Source organism: Malaclemys terrapin, chromosome 15 (assembly GCF_027887155.1).
Source record: "Malaclemys terrapin pileata isolate rMalTer1 chromosome 15, rMalTer1.hap1, whole genome shotgun sequence".
NCBI lineage: Eukaryota > Metazoa > Chordata > Testudines > Emydidae > Malaclemys > Malaclemys terrapin.
In genome coordinates, this window is record NC_071519.1 from 18,391,385 (window position 1) to 18,417,294 (window position 25,910).

General features: G+C 51.4%; 2 protein-coding genes across 2 annotated transcripts in view; both read left to right on the plus strand.

Moving 5' to 3' along the window:
• ESAM (endothelial cell adhesion molecule) overlaps window positions 1-7,972 on the plus strand; it is an 89,355-nt gene extending 81,383 nt beyond the window's left edge. Inside the window, exons 5-7 of the mRNA XM_054005378.1 lie at window positions 135-257; window positions 1,840-1,978; window positions 5,342-7,972. Coding sequence (XP_053861353.1) covers window positions 135-257; window positions 1,840-1,978; window positions 5,342-5,801 — 722 coding nt within the window. The 3' untranslated portion in view covers window positions 5,802-7,972. The remainder of the gene's footprint in view (window positions 1-134; window positions 258-1,839; window positions 1,979-5,341) is intronic.
• A 6,185-nt stretch (window positions 7,973-14,157) lies between these two features.
• Window positions 14,158-25,910, plus strand: part of VSIG2 (V-set and immunoglobulin domain containing 2) — a 32,541-nt gene continuing 20,788 nt past the window's right edge. Inside the window, exon 1 of the mRNA XM_054049496.1 lies at window positions 14,158-14,583. Within this exon, the coding sequence (XP_053905471.1) occupies window positions 14,517-14,583 (67 nt within the window). The 5' untranslated portion in view covers window positions 14,158-14,516. The remainder of the gene's footprint in view (window positions 14,584-25,910) is intronic.

Consider the following 25,910-nt stretch of genomic DNA (forward strand, 5'->3'; position numbering starts at 1 on the left):
AGAGATGCCGGCCTCCCAGCTGGTTGCTTTAATACATCTGCGCCTCTTGCACCCCATTGGCAGGTGGGATGAAATGTCATTGAGCAGTGATTTAGACTCTCTGGGTCTCTTGTTCTTCTTTATGAATTTTGCAGACCTCGCGAGAGGGACCCTGATGCTAACGAACCTCTCCAAGGAGATGTCTGGGACGTACGTCTGTACAGCAGCAAACGTAGCCGGCAGCTCCAAGTGCAACATCACCCTGGAGGTGAATTCATGTGAGTACGTTCCCTGAGCAGCAAGCTCTGCACTTCTGGAGCCCCGGTGTGGGGGAGCCGTGGCCATTAGATCCGCCGTTAATGCTTGAAGTGACCTAGATCCTTGGAAGGGAGAGTTAGCCCCAGGAGGGGAGGAGCCTGGGAATGGCTGAGGGATTCCTGCCCGCTCCAAAGAGATGCGATTTACTTGTGACCTGGGAAATGTTGCTGCAGACCTGGAGTGCATGACCCCTGCACAAGATTGGGGGATTATTAATAAGGCTAAGATTTTTTTCAGTTATTTTTAGTAAAAGTCATGAACAGGTCATGGGTAATAAACAAAAATTCACGGAGGCCATGACTTGTCCTTTACTTTACTACAAATAACGGGGCAGAGCAGGGCTAGGTAGGGGAGAGGAATGGAGTCCCACGGGGGCAGGGTGGGAGAGACTGACAGGCCAAGCCCCCGTCATGGGGTGGGGGGGACAGCCCTGACTCCAGTAACTGCAGCAGGGGGCACGCAGCCACGGGGGGCACACAGCCCCTGCTCCAGAGCTGGCCCAGCTGCAGGACATGAGTGTACAGCCCCCACTGCAGCCCCTGCCAAGCCATGGCCATGGGGGTGGGGGAGAGGCAATGGCCCTTGGAAGCCGCACACTGCAGCCCCAGGCGAAAGCCGCAGGACTGGGGCACATGGCCCCGCCCAGCCGGGGACGCTGCGGGGCTGGGGCGCACTGCCCGGCTGCAGCCACTGGTGGAAGCTGCGGGGCTGGGGCTGCAGGGTCTTGGTTCCAGCCAGCCCCCGTTGCAGGGCAGGGGCGCACAGTCCCGTCTCCTCCTACTCAGTAGCGTAGCTAGGCGGGGACTGGGCCGCGGCCGCTCCCCCACTGAGCACAAGTGGCGCCTTGTCAAGTTCTTGGCGCCTTTTTAATTTTTACTCACCCGGAGGGAACAGGGGGAGCAATCAAAAAAAAAAAGCGCCACCCGCTGCGGTGCTTTTATTCACCCGGCGGCGCTCCGGGTCTTCGGCGGCGGGACCTTCACTCACTCCGCGGGTCTTCGGCGGCGGAACCTTCAGTGCCACCGTAGACACCTGGAGCAAGTGAAGGGCCCGCCGCCGAAGACCCAGAGTGCCGCCAGATGAGTAAAAGCGCCGCAGCAGGTGACGCCTTTTTTTGTTTGTTTGTTTTTGTTTTGTTTTTTTGATCGCTCCCCCTGTTCCCTCCACCTGGCTACGCCACTGCTCCTCCTGAAGCCCTAGAAGCCATGGAGGTCCAGTAAAGTCACGGAATCCGTGACCTCCAGGACTAAATCGTAGCCTTAATGAACACTGTTACCACCAGCAGCACGCTGCACAGATGGCAGCAAAGGCGAACAGGACCCTGGAGGACCTCAAAGAAGGGGATTTCTGTACCATGGGGCGGCCCCACTCCTGAATCAATGGGCTGTCCCCACCACTTCTCCTTCCCCCATTCCAAGACACGTGGGAGAAGCCCAGCTTTGCTGTGCAGAAGCCAGCCCCTCTCACGCTGACTTGGGTGCTGCATTGCTCTGGCCCTGGCGTTTCTTTCTAGACTCTCTCTCTCTCTCTCGTTCTCTGTAGCGCTCAGTGCAGCCGTGATCGCCGGAGCTGTGGTGGGGTCCCTCATTGGAGTCGGCTTAATTATCTTGTTTGTTCTCCAAATGTTCGTCTATCGAAAGAAAAAGAAAGACACGCAGGAGGAACTGGCCAACGAGATCAAGTGAGAATCCCCACATTGCTTGGCAAAAGCCCATGTGAAACATCCCAGACACGGTCCCTCTGTGGCCCCTTGACAGCTGGTCACAGAGCTGCCTGCTCAGACCCACCTGCTGGAAGGGAAGATGAGTGTTAACTGCCGGAAAGGCATCACGGGCACAAAACCACCATTTGCTTTGAGGCTGGGGATGCTGTTACAGGGTTGCCAACTCTCAGGACCCTGTGCTATTTGGTGTTTGTAATAAAGCCCCAGCTCCCAGAGTCATGCAATTATTGTGACTCTCAGCTTTCATGTAAACAACATTTCTACCCCTCTGGAATGAGGAGAAATGCTTGAAAACAGACACCTAAAGGTTAAAAAACAGAATAATTTAAAAAAAAAAAAAAACAGTTTTATTTTAATTTTTTAAATCTCATCCTGTGAGGTCTGGTTAATTCAATGCTTAGGGTTGCAACAAGTTCCCAGTGCAACGCTGTGGTCAAAAGAGCAAATGCACTTCTGGGAATCTTGAGTTAAGAGCAGAGAGGTTATTTGACCTCTGTATTTGGCACTGGTGCGACCGCTGCTGGAATCCTGTGTCCAGTTCTGGTGTCCACAGGTTGTGGTGTTTAGATGCTGCATGTGATTATTAGAACTGGGAGCACTGGCTGTTGGGAGTCTGAAAGGACAGGAAACAGGAAGGAGCGGGGAGCTTGGTAAAGAGATTTGCCCTGTAAATGAAGTTCTGTTGAAGTTTGTTAATACCTTGCCTGGTGGATACAACACAGGTCAAGAAAGATGTTGATACATTGGAGATGGCTGAGAGAAGAGCCAAAAGAATACCTATCTCATAGAACTGGAAGGGGACCCTGAAAGGTCATTGAGTCCAGCCCCCTGCCTTCACTAGCAGGACCAAGTACTGATTTTGCCCCAGATCCCTAAGTGGCCCCCTCAAGGATTGAACTCAAAACCGTGGGTTTAGCAGGCCAATGCTCAAACCACTGAGCTATTCCTCCCCCCTGAATGATTAAAGGATGCCTTATAGTGATAGACTCCAGGAGCTCCATCTATTTAGCCTAACAAAGATGATTAAGGGGTGACTTGATTACAGTCTAGAAGTACCTACAAAGGGAACAAATATTTAATAATGGGCTCCTCTATCTAGCAAAGAAGCTAGACAAATTTCAGATTGGAAATAAGGTGTAAATTTTTAACAATGAGGGTAATTAACCATTGGAACAATTTTCCAAGGGTCGTGGTGGAGTCTCCATCACTGACAATTTTAAATCAAGATGGGATGTTTTTCTATAAACTCTGCTCTAGGAATTATTTTGGGGCAGGTCTCTGGCCTGTGCTATCCAGGAGGTCAGACTAGATGATCACAAAGGTCCCTTCTGGCCTTGGAATCTATGAATACTGCTAGTAGATCTGCCCGTCATTAAGGTTACCTGACACTTTCCATTATAAGACCCTGTTTTCCGTTGCATGTAACTATGGGAAACTTTAACCATGTAGGCTGAAATTTTCTAGGACAGGTGTTTGCCTCAGACTTAATTGTGTTCCAACAAAATAATTCAGCCATTTCTGAGAATGAGATTAGGGAAAAATACATTGTTTTGGCCATGTTAAAAAAAAATTCTTACAACCTTTCAGTTAAAAAGCTCCAGTGCCTCCATGCTTTAGCGCAGGGGTTTGAAATTTGGCTTGGGGGTCACTGTGGTGTCAAGGATGTGCCTTTTGCTGTTCCTATGAAAATTTACCCAAATTTGGCCAACTGATGAGCTTTTGAAAAACCTCACTTTGCACATGCTTAGTAAAGTTCTTAGTTAGGGTTACCATCCATCCGGGTTTCCCCGGACATGTCTGGCTTTTTCAGCTTTAAATGGCCGTCCAAGGAGGATTTCTAATAAAGTAGAAATGTCCAGGATTTCCCCCTTCCCCTCATGCAAAGTGCAGGGCACAGAGGCGGCAGGGGGGTGCAGGGGCTGCAGGGCGAGGAGGAGCAGGACAGGCAGGGGCATAGAGGCTGCAGGGGCAGGGGGGCACAGGGGGCACAGAGGCTGCAGGGGCGGGGGGCTGCAGGGCGAGTGGGGAGCAGGGAAGCACTTAGCAACCCCCAACCAAGATCAGAGCGGGAGGGAGGAGGGGGAATGTGGGGTGCTCGGAGGAGGGGGCAGAGTTGGGGCAGGGACTTTGGGGAAGGGGTTGGAATGGGGGCGGGGCCGGGGCCCCGTGGAGTGTCCTCTTTTTTAAATGTTTGAATACGGTAACCCTATCTTAGTTTACCAGCTAATGTCACCGAAGATTCCATCCGCACTGAACATGCTCCATCCCCTCACAGTTCTCACGTGTGAGCACATTTCACGTGCACCGTCCCACGTGCATAGAGCAACCGAGCATTCTCCATCCTGGGGCCGCAGGGGCTGAGCAAGGTTTTCTTTGCAATTGCCCCTTCCTGCTCCTAGGGCCTGCAGCAATTTGGGCACAGGAGCTGAGAGCAGACGGCCTGTCTCCCCTGTGCAATCAGTCCCATCCTCCCTCACTGGCACCCAAGCAGCAAGAAAGAAAGGGAGGAACCAGCTTGACTGGAGTGCTGGGCGGGGGCAGGGGGAAGATATGGGGAGAGGAAAGTTGGAGGAGCCATGAGTAGAAGAGGGGCAAGAGCCCAGAGTGGGGCGGAAGCAGAGGGATTCAGGAGACAATGCAGGGCAATAGAGGGAGAGGGGCACAGACTGGGTGGGGGTAGCTGGGTCTGTAACCACTAGGGAACACTCCCTCCAGAGCTTGGAATTGAACCCGAGAGTCCTGAGTGTCTACATTCCTCTGCTGCCCGAAAATAGCTGGGAAACCTGCTAGCAAAGTCTCTTTCATCGCTCTCTGGTGCTTGCTCTACATAGAGGATAACAGCCAACTACTGCTACCAGTTGCTCTGTGAGCTGGGGTGGTAGAGGTCTGTGCCATGGATCTAAAGGTTAACTTTTAGGTTGCACGGGCAGCCTTCAGTCGAAAATTTCCCAACTTTGAATGCTTTGACTTTACAATCTTAATGTCCCTTTGATGGTTTTTAATGTAATTTGTTATCAGAACCAAATATTCAGAGTCCAACCCCCCAGCAGTCCAGTTTGCAGGCAGCCTGTGCTCAGGATCACTGGACCCAATGCTTGCCAGTCATTTGTCATCTGCTTGTAGGTCCCCCGTTGGTGGAATGGCCCAATTGGAGCGTTTTCTGGGAGGCGTGTTGGTACTTCAAGTCTTGGGTCTAGTTTCCAGTAATGCTCGGCTCCTTCCACGATTAGGAATGAGGCCAGCAGGGAATGTGAATACACCGAGACCCTGCCCGCCGTCGCTGGCTACCGGCACTGACTCCATCTCTGCTTTCCTTTTCAGGGAAGATGCTGTTGCTCCAAAGACGCCTTCTTGGGGTAAAAGTTCCGGTTCTGACATTGTCTCCAAAAATGGTACCTTGTCGTCCGTGCACACGACCCGGGACCACAAACTGTACCCGTCCAAGCCCGCTTCAGACACAGCCTCCATCACCACCGCCGCCGGCAGCACAGTGGGCTACAGACCTCCCCATAGCCACCCGAGGAGCAGAACCCTGACGCCCACTCCCAGCTTATCCAGCCAGAGCCTGCCCCTCTACTTCCCACCAGGAATGAACGGCGGCCATTACCCGAGCACTGTGCCAAGCAACAGGAGCGCTCTGCACAGGACAAATGGGGCACAACCGCAGGCCCCCCGGCAGGAGCCCACTGTCCCTCAAGGGCTAACCACCTCTACCCTTACCAGAATGGGTGCGGTGCCAGTCATGGTGCCTGCCCAGAGCCAAGCAGGGTCTCTGGTGTAAGCATCCAGCAGCATGGGTGCCCTCTGTATGCTGGAGAGGCTGGGGAAATGGCCATTAATCCCAAGCAAAGCAGACTGGAAACATAGCGACCAAGCCACCTCCAAGCTCCTGTGCTTCAGGGCTGAGCGTGTGAGGGGGAGCCGTGCACACGGCATCACGCACCGGCTGCGGGAGCTTCCCAGGGACAGGCTTCCTCAGATATACACTCTGCCAGCTCCCAGTGTTATCCTTCCAAACGCCTTCCGGCCCTGGCCCGGTCCCCCTGAGGGCTAGGAGCCAGCCCGGGTTCCCTCCGTGTGGGGAGGCCGCTGGCCAGCAGACTGTTTATTGAAGGAATGTCGCTGCTCTTGGTGTTGCTAGTTCCCTGCTGTGGACTTCAGCCCCTGCTACTTCTTGTAGGACAGGGGTTTTCAACCTTTTTTTCAGCTGCGGACCCCTAACAAATTTCGGATGGAGGTGCGGGCCCCTTTGGAAGTTCAACCTGTGTTCTGCGGATATAGGTGTTGGAACAATGTGTACGGTGGGGGTGCTGAGAGCCATTGAACCAAACTATAACCCCTGTGTATGATGGAAACCACATCAAGCCAGGGGGTGCAGTAGCACCCCTCACCCCTGTAGTTCCAGCACCTATGTCTGCAGACTCCTCCCATAGAAGTCTTAGACTGCAAACTGGCTGAACAGAATTCAACTGTAAACGTTGCCCGTGCTTGGCACGGCATTCGCCACCACGGGAGAAAGGGCCCTGGGCTTGCATGGTAACGACAGCACTTCTGGGGTTTGGCTTGTGGGTGGGGGTTATTCAGACATTTGGTTGATCAGAAAAACGGAATGCCTTTTCTGGGATCCGCGGCCCACAGGTTGAAAACCGCTGTTGTCGGAAAAGCCCTGCTGAGATGAGACGGTCTGAACCCATCCCAGGGATTTCAGCGTCAGGTAGAACTGGAACCTGTAAACATAGCGCTGCCCTTCCCTCGGGCTGGCACAGGGCAGGGCTGCAGCTGGGCTGACCCCAGCACAGGCTTGGTTATTTCCAGCCTGAGGGAGCCACCACCACAGGGCTTGAAAGATCCACTTGCTAGTTGTGGGGAGACCAGACTGCTCGGCCAATGGTGTCTGGGGGATTCAAGCTTCTGCTTCCACCTTGTGGCTGGGAGGGGGCCTCCCGCATGCAACCCCACATGGTGCCACTTTGTTGGTGCTTGGAGGGAGTTTACCCACGGCTGGCAAATGCCATCCACAGGATGGCGGTCGGCCTGCGGCTTGCCTGGAGCAGCAGCCCAGGGGCTGAAGCGACTTGCTGGGGGAGAGGTGACATAGTGGAGAGTCCCCTTGCGCTATGAGGTCGGGGGGAGAGTGCCCCTTCCCTGTCACCAGCCGGTGGAGGTGCAGGGCCTTGGCTGGGAGGGCTGTACGGATTCAGGGGTTTCGCCCCCGGGTCTTGCTGTGAAGACCTGCCCCCATTCTGGGTCTGCCCCGGCTTGTAGCTGCAGCCCTGTGGCTAGTAGGTGTCGGGCTCTGCTTGCCCAGACTGACACTCGTAGACCCTGTTCTGTCTAGGCCAAGGGACCCCGCCCCACCCCACCTCATCGCCTGCTCGCTGAGTGCTCCAGCCACCTGTTCCAAGTGTTGGGAGACAGGCCAGAATCTCCCCTGGGATCTGTTCTCCTCCACTGGGACTCTCCATGGAGCTGCACTTTGTAAAGATCCCCCAGGCTCCTGCACCCGAGGCCCTGCCCTGCCACGGAGAACAGGGCCTCCGCGGCTTCCCTCCAGGAGATGGTTGTGAGCATGTGCTACTAACCTGCGTGTAACACTCTAGAAATAACCTTATAGCCTAATATCCTAACGACTGATTTCTAAGGACGCCTTCAGCATTTGAATTCATACTGTGCAATTATTACTTTGGTTTATTTAATGGACTCCTTAAATCTTGTGTATTCACTTTATTTTTTTGAGAACACATAATTTATTCCTGTAGATACTAACCACTCTTCCAGGCTGGGCTGTACCCCTCTGATCCATCTCATGCTGGCTGTTTCTAGATGTCCATCGGACCCTCCTGTTGGGTGCGATGGGGAGGCACTGAAAGATTATTTTTCTGTACAATTTCAAAATGTAATATTTTTCATAAGTGATCATTAAAAGTGTTTCTGTTTTTGTATTTAAAATAGGGCCGGGCTAGCTGTGATTCTGGGAGGTGGGGCAAGCGGTAAACAGGAAGGGCTCAAGATCTTTGCCACTTCCTCTCGCTAGCTCTTTTTGTAGGTAAACAAAGCTGTATGCAAACTTTGTGCTAGTAGCGGCCACAGAGCAGCATCGACCATGTTAACAACACTGCTCCCTCAGCCAGGTCAGGCGCCTAATGCAAATGAACTGCAGTCAATCCTCCTTCATCCACAAGCCAATGTTGTCTGAACCAAAGAAAGAAAAGTTCAGAGATAAGGGGCTGGCAGGAAAGGAGGAGTAGCTGGAACCAAATTATGGAAGCCACAGAACCGGGAAAGTCTAAGCCAGGGGTGGCCAACCTGAGCCTGAGAAGGAGCCAGAATTTACCCATGTACATAGTAATACGTCAGCAGCTGCCCGGTACCTCCCACCCACCAGCAGCCCCACCGAGCAGCGCCACCTCCTCCCTCCCGCACCTGATCAGCTGTTTTGTGGTATGCAGGAGGCTTTGGGGGGGAAGGGGAGCAGTGAGGGCATGACGGGCGAAGGGGTGGAGTGGGGGCAGGGCCTGTGGCAGAGCCAGGGGCTGAGCAGTGAGCACATATATACACACACACACACGCCGGCACATTGGAAAGTTGGCGCCTGTAGCTCCAGCCCCGGAGTCGGTGCCTATACAAGGAGACGCATGTTAACTTCTGAAGAGCCGCATGTGGCTCCGGAGCCACAGGTCGGCCACCCCTCTGAACCCAAGAAGGAAGATGAACTGTTCAGTGTAATACAAGGGGGATAGAACAAGAGTTACATAGGAGCTTCTTCCTATCAGCCACTCAGAGGGAAGGAAAAGCTAATTATCTGCTTGGACCAAACTGAATTGCTCTTCTTAGTCCAAGCCAGGCCTCTGATCGACTATTCTCCTTGAAACCGGCCTAATGGGCTGCGAATTGCTGTACAGAGTCTGAGGGGAAATCTTATCATAGAATATTAGGGTTGGAAAAGACCTCAGGAGGTATCTAGTCCAACCCCCTGCTCAAAGCAGGACCAACACCAACTAAATCATCCCAGCCAGGACTTTGTCAAGCTGGGCCTTAAAAACCTCTAAGGAAGGAGATTTCCACCACCTCCCTAGGTAACCCATTCCAGTGCTTCACCACCTACCTAGTGCAATAGTGTTTCCTAATCTCCAACCTAGACCTCCCCCACTGCAACTTGAGACCATTGCTTCTTGTTCTGTCATCTGCCACCACTGAGAACAGGGGTTCCTATCTATCCAGCTGCCCGTCACCAGTGTCTGAGCACCTCACAGCCCCACATGAATTCATTCCCTCAACACTGATACAGAGGGCTGCATTATACATGTGGAAAACTAAGGCGCAGGGAGCAGAAGTGAATGGATGATGGTCGTAGAGGGAGTCCATGGCAGGTCTGGGAATTGAACTCTGCTCCTGTGTGCCTAAGTCCAGTGCCTTACCTGCCAGGCCACTCCCCGGAATGCTGAGTGGGTGACACGCCCAGAACTTCAGAGCTACGTGTGCAAGCATCACTCCCCAAAGAGGAGGAGGAGGTCCCTTGTTTGCAGGGTTATTGTTACAACTCTAGATGAGGGAGAAACTAGAGCTGAGCAATAATTGATGTGTCGGTTTGGAGCCCAGCCCGAGAAAATCCCCTGTGACAGACCCAGACCAGTGGGGTACAGGAGTCTGGTAGAGGGCAAATATACTGGTCACCGGATGAGTAGTTTTCTGTTCCCTGAGTGACCAGAGCAGGGGCTGCACTAGAGTAATCAGGAACCTGCTAGAACCAGTTAAGGCAGGCAGGCTAATTAGGACACCTGGAGCCAATTAAGAAGAAGCTGCTAGAATCAATTAAGGCAGGCTAATCAGGGCACCTGGGTTTTAAAAGGAGCTCACTTCAGTTTGTGATGTGAGTGTGAGGAGTTGGGAGCAAGAGGCGCAAGGAGCTGAGAGGGTGTGCTGGTGGAGGACTGAGGAGCACAAGCATTATCAGACACCAGGAGGAAGGTCCTGTGGTGAGAATAAGGAAGGTGTTTGGAGGAGGCCATGGGGAAGTAGCCCAGGAAGTTGTAGCTGTCATGCAGCTGTTACAGGAGGCACTATAGACAGCTGCAGTCTACAGGGCCCTGGGCTGGAACCTGGAGTAGATGGTGGACCTGGGTTCCCCCCAAATCTCCCAATTGACCTGGACTGTGGGTTCTTCCAGCGGGGAAGGTCTCTGGGCTGTTCCCCAACCCACCTGGTGAATCTCTGAGGCAAGAAAATCTGCCAATAAGCGCAGGACCCACCAAGATAGAGGAGGAACTTTGTCACACCCCGAAGAAATGTGCTTTGTGTCAAACCGAAACCTTTCAGTTTTTCTCACTCAACGAAAAAAACAAACAAAAACCCATCTCATTCAACCTGAAATGAGATGGGTTTGGGGTTAGTTTATGGATGGTTTTGCCCCTTTTTTGTTGTTTTAAATATAGCAGCTAAATTTCCAAATGAAAAGTCAAAACCTTTTAATTTTGAAATGGTGCAAACTGGTTGGTTTAAAAAGGCAAATCTCCTTTTTTGGGGCTAAAACTATTCTCTGAATTCAGGCAGAAATAGTGAACCATTTCAGTGCCCTGAAAAATGCAGCTTTTGGCAAATCTGCTATTCATCAAGAAGCATTTGCCCGACTCTAGTAGCTGCGCTTGCCAGCGTTGGATGGTCCAACAACTTCCTGTCCACATTGACCTGTCTGACCCGGTGACCTCTCGTGAACCATCATTCATTCTCTATTCCTAGAGCATTCTAGTTACACTCTGATCCACTCTCTCTACTCCCCACTTGTTTTCTTTCTCTAACCAAACCGCTGGGGATAAACTGGCTAGGAATAAATTGAGGCTGGAAATTAGAGGCAGGTTTCTAACCATCAGAGGTGGGAGATTCTAGAACAGCCTCTCCATAGCAGTGGGGGACAAGCCACCTGCCTAGTTTGAAGCTGGAGTTTGAGAAGTTCATGAATGGGATGATATGGCAGGGTGGCCTGGATTTGCAGTGGTTGGACTCGATGACCCAGCCCTATGTTCCTCTCCCACTCATTCCAGCTTTGCTCTGCCCTGTTGCCTCATCTCTCGGCTTGTTGGCTCTTGGAGGGAGAGACAGGACCTCACCTGTTTGTTAAGCATCAGGACATTTAAACCTCCCCACGCCACGGCTGCGTTTGCTGCCTGTGCAAAACTGCAAAGCTGTGAATTCGCTTCTCGTTTCTAATACGAGCTCTTCAACTGGCTGAGTAAAGCAAAGTCTTGCTCTTGGCTCGGTGGCATTGCTTTTGAACGCCGCATCTGATCAATTCCAAGCAATGGTCGAGGCAGCAGTGGCAGAACCGCATGGACTGTGATGAATTCTCCAGGTTTTGGCCAAAAAAAGTCACTTTTTTGACATTGTCAGCAGAAAAGCCCCTCTTGGTCTGCCCAGCCCTACTGGACACAGAGACAGCCAGCTCCTTGTGGTACCACATGACAATCCTTGCTAGTGCTGCCTGTAGCCTCATCTCCAAGGGCTTGGCGGACATCACTCAGAGTGGCCCCTGAGTGGTCACTGAGCAATGTCCCCATGGCATGGACAGGGAGACAATTTGGGGCTGGTTTTCCAGATGAAGTCAATGGGAGCTGTGGGTACGTAACGTCCCTGACAATCGGGCCTTGGATAATTGGCCCAAAGCCACATAGGCAGCAGCATTCGAACTCAGGTCTCCTGCCTGAGCCATAAGGCCCCACCCTCCGGGGGCAGGCAGGGGGAGTACTGGGAACACAGGACATGCTGGCTGTTTTCTCATTCGGGAGCTCCTTGCCAGGTGTGTGGCTGTCTCTGATAGACCCGTGGCACTGTCTCTTTCTGAGGCTTCACCTGGCTGGAGTTGACTCAGCTCTTTTTCTCTTTGGGAGCGTCTCACTTGTAACAACCACTGTCAGCTACCCAGAAAGCACTGCTTTCACTGTAATCAGTCCTAGTGCTGGGCCTTTTCAATCTTCCTGCGGCACCTACCCAGCTCCTCTAAATGCACTCTCAGCCCATCAGCATAGCATTCACCCATGGCACCAGCCCTCCCAGACATGCCACCTATGGAAATGCTTCCCAGGAAGCAAAGCCGCACCTGTGCACGCCAGCTTCGCTCAGACTGGCCTGCCAGAGTTGCAGACGCTCTGGCCATTGTCCAAGGACAGCCTGTGTGGGATAAGTAGGGAGCTGCAGTGATCACCTCAGTGGAGCTAGGTTCCCCATGCTGCTGGTGGAAGTGGAACCCATGTCACGGTGGTCCACAGAGAAAGCTGTGCATCCTTACTCATCTAAGTGCCACCTCTCTGGCTTTTGTCACTCATCACCTTCCAATCACACACCTCCCTGGCCCGCTTCCCTCCAGACCCTAATGTTTATGGAGCACTTATTGCCACGCTCTCAGTGCTTTTCCTGGACACTGGGCTCAAAGCTGCCTCCACCTCTCCTACCTGCAGCTGCTGGAAACACTGATGTAAATTCCCATTCAGCATCTTTGGTTCGGCTTTTGGGCTCAGGCAAAACTCCAACTCCCAGGAGAATTCCTGCTCCCGAACGGATTATAAAGGTGGTACTTCTGTGCAGGAGGAAGCATGGCCATAGGGCCGACACAGAGCTCGGGTTAGTCTCAGTGTCTGACCATGGGCAAGCCACTGTCTCTATGGCTCCACTCCCACCTTTGTTTTAAAAGGGTGGATACCTACTGCACAGGGGTATTTAACCAATGAAGCCAGGCCTGACTGGGAAATGCTTTGAGAGCCTGAGACGGAAGCACTAGGAATGCAAAGTGGTCCTGGTGGTTGCAGAGAGCTAGTAGTCCCAGAGAGCCACATTCAAGCTCTTGTCCCATGGGTGCTGAGGACACCATCTGCCTGGCCCTATGACACACAATCTTGCTTGCCAGCATCAGTGCATCACTGCTTTGTGCCTCACTCCCCCAGCCAACCAGCTGGCTCTGTCTCCCTCTTTGTGGGTGTCCCAGCACCTGGTGCCACTATCCCCTGCCGAGTTCTGAAGCTTCCATGAACTGGGGGATATCTAACAACTCCAGCCCGTTGCTTTGGCTTCCAAAGCTGGTGCCAAGCAATAGAGTCAAGAGTAATTGGGAGTCATGACCAAGCCCCTCACCCTGATAAACACCCTTTGCCTGCAGCACAGGCAGTGTTTCTCTGCATGCTGGCTCTTGTGGCATACACTCAGAGAGGGAGAAACAAAACATTGCAACCTTCAAGGAAGAGCAGCTATGTAACACGACTGTATTGCTTAGAATCCAGAACTGTAACATGCAAGCCAAATACAGAGAGAGACGAAGCAGGCTGAACCCTAAGGCAGAGAGGCACAAGTCACCCCATCTTGCTCTTTTGTTGATGGCCCATTGAGGTCCCAGATCACACAGCTTTCCTCAGAGGCCCCTAGCCTGCAAGCAGGATCAGGAAACCCCTTACATGTTTACAGTAACAGCTTTTAATCTAAATGCAGTTTTCAATGCACGACATCTCTTCACCTTTCCACACTGGATCTGACACAAGGGCCCTGCAGGCTCCCATTTCCCAGCAGGGCTCCTGGGCACTTCCTTCCATTACGGACAGACGGCCTTTGGACTGAGCTCCTTTCAGAATGGGACCACCTGTGTTGTGGCTGGCCTCACAGGAGTCTGTCCCCATGGCAGGGCATGCTCCCTCTCTCTGCTCATGGCCCTGACTGGTGGCTCAGCACCCGTGATGTTCTATCACACTTACCCCGCACACACGCTGTTCTCAGCGCGCTGTAATTGGTCTGGCCAGGCCAGGCCCGGAAGCCCCCAAGGATCCCACTCAGGGTCATTCAGCTGCTTGCTGCTGGGACAGCGCGTTGGAGGTCAGGCAGCATCCCCCCCACCCCTGCTCCTCCTCACGCCGCTGAGCAGGAACAGAGCTCTGTCTGGAAAGCTGCGTGCTACCGCCCAGCCGAGCATTGTTATTTAGTAAATCTGTTTCCCAGCCCTCTGTTTTCCAGCTTATCTGGGCAGCGCTGTTTGCGCTGGTGGGGTTTGGGTGGAAGCGGCAGGCACTGGTTTTGGAGCGCTGTTAATTTTTAACCACCCCAGCGCTGTTCTTTCCTGGCTGTAGGAACCAGCTTTCCCTTTTCAGAAGGACCCCAATGTTCCAATGGCCGTTCTCCCTCAAGCCCTCAATGCTGTACGGGAAGAAGGGGTCCCATGCCTTCGAGCCAGGTCCTTCCTCTGGGACTCCTGCCTCCCCCTTCCCTCCACGCATGCACTGCCCCTACCCCTGAAACCCCGGCAGTGCCAAGGGGTCCCTGGGCGGTGCCACGGGGCAGGCGGTGGGCTGAAGGCGTTGCTGAGTGGGGGCCACAAGAGCGTGGTCAGTGTGGCACAGCGTGCGATTAGCAGTGGCTGCCTCTTGCGTGAGTCAGAGCTTCACACCACTTGTTTGCTTTAGCCGAGGTATAAGATAAAGAGCAGTCGCTCTTGCTGGACAGTTTCAGCTCTAAGCAGAAAGGTGACATGGCCAGGACCAGGCTCCCCAGCCCCCCGCTCTGCTGTTTGGCTTTGACCTTCTCCGCATTCTTTGGTGAGTAACCAATGGCCAGTGGCTTGTGGCCATGGGCTTTTCATGGGTGTGGGTGCCCAGGCAGGGATCTCAGTTGGGGCTATTCGTGGGGCTGGGTGTCAGCTCTGTTTGTTCCCGCTTGCCCAGTCCAGGCAGTAGAGGAGGGCTGCAGAGCCTGGTTGGTGGCTCTGGAAGCCTTGGCACTGGGGCAGAATGCAGAAATCCTCGGCAGTCCTGCAGCTTCTTGCTCCTGTCTTAACGAGCAGGCTTGCACGGCTGGCAACCCTAGTGCTTCCCTAGGACACCTGCCTTGTGCCCTAGTTATGGTGACCCTAGCGACCTGCAGCTAACCTTGTATGTCCCAGTACACTCCAGCCAGAGCAGGGCCTTCTTCACATTTGGTCACATGCTGGGAAGCGCTCTGTCGCTCGTGCTGCGTCCTTGTTTGACGAATTTGTCACGTACGGTTTCAGATTCTGCATCTTCCACCCTTTGTGAGAGTGCTGAAAATCTGGGAGTCCAACCGTCCAGATCAGCCTAGCTGGCCTGAGCCAGGACCTTCCCAGCCCTCACATCCCTGGAGTCTTCTACAATCCCCATGTTGAAGGTGCCTGGAGTTGGCTGCCTTCCAGCTGCCAAGCCCTTGCGGGCCAGCCATGCCCAAGTCATCCCAACCACAGAGCAAACAGGGCGGCACAGACTTGGGAAAGCAGGACGGGTCCTACCAGGCCTGTAGCTTTGGGGTGAGAGCAGGAAGGCACTAGTGGGATGGAAGGAAGATTGAGCCAGGGAAGCAGGAGTGCGTGGGGCTGTGCCCTGGTCGGGAGGGTGATTTGGTGAGGGCTGGGGCCGTGTGTGTGTGTGTGTGTGCAGGTGCGGGGGAGGGTGAGACATCAGCAATGAGGGTGTGGGGGGGGGTGATTTGGGGGAAAAGGGGGGCTGTTTGCAACACACCTCAGTTGCACCTTGTCTTCAATTGAATTGCAAGCTTTTGGCAGGGACTGAGCAGGAGCTGTGCGCAAAGTGCGGGGGGTGGGAAATCAGGCTTAGATTGGCAAGTTCATCGCAACCGTAACCATGGCGAGCTGAGCCGCTCCCTAACAGGAGCAGGGTGGGAAGGGCAGCGAGAGAGAGAAAGAGGGAACCAAAGTCATGGATTAGAAAAGTCACTGGAGTGAGTTATGTAAGGAAAGAGACGATGGGGGAAGGAAGTGAAGCCCAGGAGCATGGGAAGCAGCTGGCTCATGTACCCCGATATGTGCAGCATCTGTGATGTTCTGTACCTCGTGGGAACACTCTACACCCCCGTGTTCATCCTTCATCCAATGCAAAATTTGTCATGGGTGTCTTCGGAAGGCTCATGATGCACTGAGCATTGTTGTTATAGTGATGTCATAGGTTATAATTTCATGTATATAGTTATGAGGCTGAAAATGTGCCCGCATGGCTTAAAATAAGCCCAGGCAAAAACTCTCCAAGAGCAGAGAGGCAGTTCACACCTCATCAGGGCATGTACGGGACAAACCCAGCCCAGCCTCACAGGAACAAATGACGCTGGCCTAGGCAGCAACAAGAGAATCGGTTGGACTCTTGAGTGAGTCAGCCCCCTTCCTTTAGCCAGTTTGGGACTGCGATGAGGTAATGCTCACCTGACTCTGAAGGGGGTGGGGCAAAGCCAGAGTCAAGGGTTGGAGTGTCCTAGCAGATCACTGGTCCAGATAACACCAGAGGGGAACGTCACAGCATCCCAGGGCTTAAAGTTATTGATGAATTGGTCCAAGCATGTTCCCGCCTCACTTCCCTTCCGCCCTGCTGGACACCCACGCTTCATAGAATCATAGAATATCAGGGTTGGAAGGGACCTCAGGAGGTCATCTAGTCCAACCCCCTGCTCAAAGCAGGACCAGTCCCCAACTAAATCATCCCAGCCAGGGCTTTGTCAAGCCTGACCTTAAAAACTTCTAAGGAAGGAGATTCCACCACCTCCCTAGGTAACCCATCCCCCTTTGACTTTCAAACCATGTGTCACCGTCACTCCATGGTGCTGGACCTGGCTCACAGGCGCTGCAGATGTGCCTCGCCTTCCTTTCCTTTTCGCAGAAATACTGGTGAATGTGGTGGTGAAGCTCTTGATACACATTTGCAATCGACGAGTATTTGCTACATGACACAGACCTAGCGTGGGATGTATGGAAACCTCAGTATGCCAAAAATCAACAATGTGATGAGTAGAAAAGTCCAAAATCTAGTTAATATAGAACATGATCAAAACAGCAGCACTGGGATTGCGACCCCAGACCAGACTCCTAGCCCGCATGCTGTGGCCAGAACCAGCGGCTTCAGAGGATGGAACAAGATTCTGATCATGCATCTGAGCACCTCCTCCATGTCAGCTGTCTCCTTCCGGAGATGGGGTGACCAGAACTAGGCGCAGTGGGCAGGGGCACTGCTGAGAATGGCAGCATGATCTCAGTGTTGTTTTATAGCACTCTTCATGCATTTCTGACCACTACGGCACAGTGAATGGAGGTTCTCATTTTGCTCGCCACAGTGAGTCACAGGTGTTAAGGGCAGACGACGGCACCATTAGATCATTTAGCCTGGCCTCCTGCATGACACAGGCCATTAACTGTCACCAACTTACCCCTGTATGGAGACCAATAGCTGGTGTTTGTCTAAAGCATCTTCCAGAAGGCGCCAGTCTGAATGAGAAGACAGCAAGAGACAGAGCATCCTCCCCTTCCCTGGGGAGTTTGTAGCAATGGTTAATCACCTGCTGTGACGTTATTGACATAAACTGGGACCGTATAGATCATTGTTGCAACCAAGGTCCTGTAGTGGCACCCAAATCTTGTATAAAGGGGGTCAAATGGGGTGTCTAGGACAAGGTTATGGTTTACTGGTTATGATTATGCTGTCTATACGTGTGTATCAGTTTTGTAGTCGAAGTTATGAATATTGGCTCTATACTGTCTGTATGGCAAACTTATGCTATGCTTCTGGGTGACATCCCAGACAAGCTGAGATTAGCTCTGCCTAGCCTGCTTGATGGCCCATTAAGGACCATCAGCTATACAATGGACCCATTGAGAGAAGGCAGATACGCCTTGTACCTCGGCAAAGTATGCAGGGACTGGCCCATGTGACTCCAGACTCCATTTTGCTGTAATTTTCCACAGTAAGAACAAAGAGGTGATCTTACACCTGGAAAAGACTATATAAGGCTGATGCCTGATCTCCATCTTGTCTTCAATCCTGCTTCTTACCTCTGGAGGAACTTTGCTACAAACTGAAGCTCTGAACAAAGGACTGAATGACCCATCCCAGCTGGGGATGTATTCCAGAGACTTGATTTGAACCTGCAGTTTATTCCATCGCTGCTGCAAGCCTGAACCAAGAACTTTGCCATTATTGTATGTAATTGATTCCATTTAACCAATTCTAGCTCTCATCTCTATCTTTTTCCTGTTATGAATAAACCTTTAGATTTTAGATTCTAAAGGATTGGCAGCAGCGTGATTTGTGGGTAAGGTCTGACTTGTATATTGACCTGGGTCTGGGGCTTGGTCCTTTGGGATCAGGAGAACCTTTTTCTTTTACTGGGGTATTGGTTTTTATAATAATTTGTCCCCATAACGTGTGGCACTGGTGGTAATACTGGGAAACTGGAGTGTCTAAGGAGATTGCTTGTGAGACTTGCGGTTAGCCAGTGGGATGAGACCGAAGTCTTAGTCTGGCTGGTTTGGTTTGCCTTAGAGGTGGAAAAACCCCAGCCTTGGGCTGTAACTGCCCTGTTTTAGCAATTTGTCCTGAGTTGGCACTCTCAGTTGGGTTCCGCCAGAACCGCATTGTCACACCTGCACTGTTAAGTTTGGATCTTAATTTGAATTTGTCAGGCTTCGGCGTCTAGCCATTGTCTCTTGTTCTGCCTTTCTCTGTGCATTAAAGAGCCATTTAGTACCTGTTGCTTTCTCCCCAGGAAGGTGCCTTATTCACTGTCACTGTTACACTCCCAGTCCAGGGATGGTTTTAAAACTGAGGTTTTATTAAACTTAATATAAAAACCAAACTCCAAAACCATGCAGCCTGCACAAGCCCCACGCCAGCTCAATCTCCCCGGGGACACCACAACCGCTCTGCGACCAGCCCTCGCTTCCTGACTGCTCTTTCTCTCTTCAGCTGGGCTCCAGACCTTAGAGCAGCGGTCGGCAACCCTTCAGAAGTGTGCCGAGTCTTCATTTATTCATTCTAATTTAAGGTTTCCCATGCTGGTAATACAGTTTAACGTTTTTAGAAGATCTCTTTCTATAAGTCTATAATATGTAACTAAACTATTGTTGTATGTAAAGCAAATAAGGTTTTTAAAATGTTTAAGAAGCTTCATTTAAAATTAAATTAAAATGCAGAGCCCCCCAGACCAGTGGCCAGGACCTGGGCAGTGTGAGTGCCACTGAAAATCAGCTCGCGTGCCGCCTTCGGCACGTGTGCCATAGGTTGCCTACCCCTGCCTTAGAGAGACAGGGCACAGGTCAATTAAAACCATTATTCCCCTAGGAGTGCTACATTTCTCCCTCATAAATATTATGTCGGCCTGACATGTCAGCTAACAAAACAGGTTGACGCATACAGATCTGGTGCTATAATATTTGATTTCCTCCTCAAACTGTGGCCAATAAAACCCATCTCTCGTGAGACTTTACCCGCTCTATGCATCCGATGAAGTGGGCTGTAGCCCACAAAAGCTTATGCTCAAATAAATTTGTTAGTCTCTAAGGAGCCACAAGTACTCCTGTTCTTTTTGCGGATACAGACTAACACAGCGGCTACTCTGAAACCCATCTCTCCAGGCAGTTCTCGCTATACCTGCCTTTAGTATTTTTCAGGTAATACCAGTTGATTTTGTAACTTGGTTTCTGATCAAGTATCCAAATGCAATCAATATCACTCACACCTCAAAGCAGAGACCTTCTACCACATCCTCCTGTGTTCTTTTGTTCTCCCTGGACTTACAATGGAGAATTTTAGCAATCACTGGATCTTCTTTCTGAGGCACCAAAATGTCTTCTCAGGAAATAGACTGGAGGGTGGATTTAATGCCCAGGGAGAAGTCTCCTACTGCCAAAGAATTGGCAGTAACGGCTGCTAACCAAGCTACCTTGCCACCTCTTTGTACATCCAAGGGCTGTAGAACAGCCTTAACGACATTACTTGTTTCTTCTGTGCAGCCCATCGTATTGTTTTCCTGGATACAGCATTTGCCTCTGGGTTAGATTTCCCTGAATGATATTTGATTTTGAAGTTAGTCAGATAATTCTGCAACCCACTGATGTGCTCTGGCATTCAACCCGGCAGAAGTGAAGACATAGGTTAATGGGTTGTTATTGCTGTAAACTGTGAAGGATTGTTAATGAGACTATGTGCTGGTGCTTCAGAAGAATTGCAGCAGTGGTGTTTGACTATCTCCTCAATAACAATGTAACCAGGGATCAGTTCTCCAGTTTTTGTGGACTGACCAGCACAGTGATAGTCAAGATGTCATCATCTTTGCTTAATTGGAACTGGACTTGTAAGGGATTTCAGTTCCATTGCAAGCTCTAAGATCAAGCCCATCTTTTATTTCTAATAACTCTTCAAGCTTCCTAAAATGTGTCACTGGGAGATTTATCTTCCATCCACTACATAAGAACGGCCATACTAGGTCAGACCAATGTTCCATCTAGGCCAGTACCCTGTCTTCCGGCAGTGGCCAATGCCAGGTGCTTCAGAGGGAATGAACAGAACTGGGCAATTATCAAGTGATCCATGCCAGGTTGTTCACTCCCAGCTTTGGCAGTCAGAAGCTAGGGACACCCACTGCACAGGATTGCGTTCCTGACCATCTTGGCTAATGACCATTGATGGACCTATTCTTCATGAACGTAGCTAATTCTTTCTTTAACCCACTTTCAGCCTTTACAAGATCCCCTGGCAATGATCCACAGGTTGACTGTGTGTTGGGTGAAGAAGTACTTCCTTTCATTTGTTGTAAACCAGCTGCCTATTAAAATTAACAAGTTACCCCTGGTTCTTGTGTTATGTGATGAGGTAAACAACACTTCCCTATTCACTTTCTCCACGCCAGTCATGATTTGATAGACCTCTACCATATTCCCCCTTAGTTGTCTTTTTTCCAAACTGAAGAGTCCCAGTCTTTTTAATCTTTTAATCTTTCTTCAGATGTAAGTTGTCCCATACCCTTAATTAATTTTGTTGCCCTTTTCTTCACCTTTTCCAGTGCTAATATATCTTTATGAGATGGGACGACCAGAACTGCAAGCAGTATTCAAGGTGTGGGCGTACCAAGAATTTACATAGTAGCATTAAGATACTTACTGTCTTATTATCTGTCCCTTTACTTGTCGTTCCTAGCATTCTGTTAGTTTTTTTTTATTGCCACTGTACATTGAGCCGATGTTTTCAGAGAACTACGCACAGTGACTCCAAAATCTCTTTCTTAAGTAATAACAGCTAATTTAGACCCCATAATTTTATATGTATAGTTGTGAATGTCTTCCAATGTGCATTACTTTGCATTTATCAACATTGAATTTCATCTGCCATTTTGTTGCTCAGTCTCCCAATTTTGTAAGATCCGTTTTTAACTCCTCATAGGCAGCTTTGAACGTAACTATCTTGAATAATTTTGTATCATCTGCAAACTTTGCCACCTCACTGTTTACCCCCTTATCTAGATCATTTATGAATTATGTTGAACAGCACTGGTCCCTGGGGGACCCTTCAATTTACCTCTCTCAACTGTGAAAACATTTATTCCTACCATTTGTTTCCTAACCAATTACAATTTAACCAATTACTGATCCATGAGAGGACCTTCCCTCTTATCCCATGACAGCTTACTTTGCTTAAGAGCATTTGGTGTAGGACCTTGTCAAAGGCTTTCTGAAAATCCAAGTACACTATATCCACTGGATCACCCTTGTCCACGTTTGTTGATCCCCTCAAAGAATTCTAATAGATTGGTGAGGCATGATTTCCCTTTACAAAATCTATGTTGACTTTTCCCCAACATATCATGTCCAACTATGTGTCTGATAATTCTTTACTATAATTTCAACCAATTTGCCTGGTCCTGAAGTTAGGCTTACTGGCCAGTAATTGCTGGGATCACCTCTGGAGCCTTTTTTAAAAATTGGCATTACATTTAGGTACCTTCCAGTCATCTGGTACAGCGGCTGATTTAAGGACTAGATTACATACCACAGTTAGTAGTTCTACAATTTCATATTTGAGTTTCTTCCCGAACTCTTGGGTGAATACCATCTGGTGACTTATTACAGTTTAATTTATCAATTTGTTCCAAAAATCCCTGTATCGAGAACTCAATCTGGGATAGCTCCTTTGATTTGTCTCCTAACAAGAGTAGGCTGGAATGGTGGTGGTGGAGGGTCTGGCTGGAGTCAGGGGACAAAGAGACTTGGCTGGGGCGGCGCATGACTACCATGATGGGGTGAGAGGCTGAAGATCCTCACTGGAGTGAGAGAAGATAGGAGCCCAAATGATTGGACAACAGTATACGATTCACCTAAAATAGAATAAAAACTAGAAAAAATAATACATTTATAAAAAGTGCAAAATAAATTTAAAATAGTAATAATGAATAAAATACAAAAATATTAACAGACTTAAAAAAAGTAAAATAATAAAAACTGAAAAATAAAAGAATTGTAAAATACATAAAAACCATAAAAGGGGAAATAAAATTAAAAGAAACTTAATATCTATCTATCTATATATATACATATATAAACAATAATAAAATAAAAAAGGAAATACAAGTAAAATATATTAAAAAGGTAAAAATATAACTACTAAGAAAAAACATACACACAAAAAGAAGTACAATTGTAAAACCGAGGGCGAGAGTCCATGGGGCTTGTGCTCCTATATCATAGGTGAGGAGCTCCGATGTGTGCCCCCGTGTCCTCCTCTCTGTCCCCTGTGTGGACAGGGCTAGACAGCAGTCTCACTCCGGCCATGCGGCCACCCCAGCCTGGGAGTGAGGGGCGGCGCCCTCCCGGGCTTCCGGACCCACAGACAAAGCCCGGGGGGAACCACTCCCATTTATACTTGCTGGACACAAAGCTCTTGCTCGTGTTGTACAGGAGGCTAAGCGACCCCCCTGTTATACACTGAGCAATGAGGGCTCCCTCCGTGTGGGGCAGAGGCGAGACCCTGCGCTCCAGGGACGAGGTAGCTGGTGGACAGACCCCGCCGGAGCGGGGAATGTCGGCAGGCGCCACTCTGCCTTGGACGGAGTCATCTCCACTTGAGCAAGCGAGACTCCCCGCAACTGCCAGGCACCTCTTCCGTCAGTGGACGATGACCCTGACTCCGAGAGTGACCCCCGGGAGAGCGAGAGAGAGATGGGGTGTCCCTCGGCTGGGCCCCCTGGGGCGAGATTCAGCCCAGCCGCAGCGGGGTACACAAGGTACTAGGTGGAGAGGGGAAGGAGAGAGAGAGCCAGGCTGGAGGCCTCCAGGCTCTGCTCCCCACTCTGCACCAGCCTGAGTGGGGGGCCTCAGGGCTTTTCCCAGCGTGTACCCAGCTCACCCAACCTTGTGTCATGGGACTGGGCCAAGCCTTCGGAATGAGGGGAGAGAAAAGGGCAACGCTGCCTCTGCCCGGGCTGTGCAGGGAATCACCCCGCCCTTCTGGAACTACCTCTGGGGACCCAGCTGGGATTGTAGCTCATTGAGACTTCCAGAGCCTGGCCCCATTGCGGTCACTCCATGAGGTAGAACAGAAACACCTGCCTTTAAAATTCAACTGTATCTAGGGTGACCCCACCTGTATTTCAAGTTCCATAATAGAGGACACTGCTGCGGGGGGAGGGGGGAGCTCGAGGGGGTATTTTGGGGTGCTGGAGGGGTGTGTGTGTACTGGGAGATGGTATTTGGGAGGTGCTAGACAGAGTATTTGGGGTGTGTAAGAGCAGGGGTGCCTCTCGGGACCGGGGGACCTCCCGCAGGCCCTCAGGGCGACCGGCAGACAGCACCCCAGGCAGGCGCTTGCTGCGCTGGTGCCTGGAGCCACCCCTGGTTGTCCCCCATAACGTCCATTCTTCTCCCCCCCCACACCCCACGGAGCACTCCCCTTTTCTCCCCCCCCCCCCCAAGGAGCACCCTTCTCTCTCTCTCTCCTCCCCTCCGGCAGGGCTGGGTTGGGGGAGGTGTTGTGGGGGAGGGGGAGGCTAGCTGGCTGCCTGCTGAGGAATGAAAGTGAAACCCAAAAAGTCAGAAGGATCGTGAGGCCCCGCTTTCACGGTCTGTATTCATACTGAAAATCAAGATCAAGCGAGCTTTTGCCCTTCTGCTCCACGGGAGGTTTCTGTCCTCCCTGAGCTCGCCTTAGGACACCTGCGTTACGGTTTGACAGGTGTACCGCCCCAGTCAAACTCCCCACCTGACACTGTCCCCGGAGCGGGTCGCACCCGGCACGCGCCGGGCGCTTGGAGCCAGAAGCGAGAGCCCCTCGGGGCTCGCCCCCCCGCCTCACTTCCTCGCAGCCAGCCAGGATTGGAATGGTCACGCGTGGCTGGGCTGGGGAGAGCCAGATAGCATGTGTGAAAAATCAGGACGGGGGGTTGGGATAGGGTGAGCAGATGTCCCACTTTTATAGGGACAGTCCCAATTTTGGGGTCTTTTTCTTATATAGGCTCCTATTACCCCCCCACACCCCCTATCCTGATTTTTCACACTTGCTGTCTGGTCACCCTAGGTGTGGGTAATTGGTGCCTATATAAGACAAAGCCCCAAATATCAGGACTGGCCCTATAAAATCAGGACATCTGGATCTGGTCACCCTAGCTGGGGAGCGCGTCTCTCCCCCGGGCTGGCAGCGATCCATCTCATCCAGGGGGAGCTGCGCAGGGCAGGGTGAGCTGCTGTGGCTCCATGGGTGCCCCGTCCCTGAGATCAGATGCTGGGCTAACTTCACCATGGTCCGTGGGGCTGGCGGTGGTGCCCATTGGCGTGTGATCGGACCTGAGGGTTTGCTGCTGCTGTTGCCACTCTGCACCCCAAGAGGTGGATTTTGGGGTCCTGCAGTTTTCCACCGATCTCCTCCTCTACTGCAGCTGTGGGCCCAGCAGGCTGGGGGGTGAGCCAAGCATGAAAGCAGGACTGTGTTGCCATTTAGATTGTCATTTAACAACTTTGTTTGCCAAAAATGCTTGCTAACAATCCCTGAATTCAATTTCAATATATTTTTTTAAATCAATATCTTAGCCAAAAACAGAAAATTAAGTTGTTGACAATTATTTGTGACAAGTTTGGTTTGGGGCAGGGAGTTGGCCAGTTTTCATCAGAGAAACAAAAAACATTGACTGACTTTCCTATAGCCCTGTTACTGCTAAATAGAGCCTCCGACAACTGTAATATCTCATCCCCTTACTAGTGTACAGAGCAGGGATCGGCAACCTACGGCACACGTGCCAAAGGTGGCACACAAGCTGGTTTTTGATGGCACGTCGCGGCAGGCTGAGCGGTTCAGCCCACCGCCGCTCTGGGGTTCCGGCTGCTGCCCCATTGCCAGCCAGGGTCCCAGCCGCCAGCCCCACTCAGCGCCTGCTGCTGGCCTGGGGACCCCCAAGGAACCCCAGGCTGGTAACGGGCTGAGCAGGCCGGCGGCTGAGACCCCGTCTGAGCCACTCAACCCGCTGCCGGCCTGGGGTTCCATTCACTCAGCCGGCAGCGGACTGAGCGGGGCCGGTGGGGGGCTGAGTGGGGCCGGCGGCAGGCTGAGCGGGGCCGGCGGCTGGGACCCCGACTGGCAAGGGGCCGGCAGCCGGAACCCCAGAGCAGCAGCAGGCTGAGTGCTGCCGGCACCCCAGACTGGCAACAGACTGAGCCACTCAGCCCCCCCGCCGGTCCCGCTCAGCCCGCCAGCGGCCCGCTCAGCCTGCTGCCGGCTGAGTGAATGGAATCCCAGACCGGCAGTGGGCTGAGTAGGGCCAGTAGCTGGACCCCAGACCGGCAGTGGGCTGAGCGGGGCTGGTGGCTGGAACCCCAGACAAGGATCCCAGGCAAGGATCACACTAAATTGATAAGATCTGCATTTTAATTTGATTTTAAATGAAGCTTCTTAAATATTTTAAAAACCTTATTTACTTTAAATACAACAATAGTTTATTTATATAATATAGACATAGAGACCTTCTACAAATGTTAAAATGTATTACTGGCATGGGAAACCTTAAATGACAGTGAACTTGGCACACCACTTCTGAAAGGTTGCCGACCCCTGGTATAAAGTGACCATATGTTGTACTAAGATTCTCTTGCTTTTTT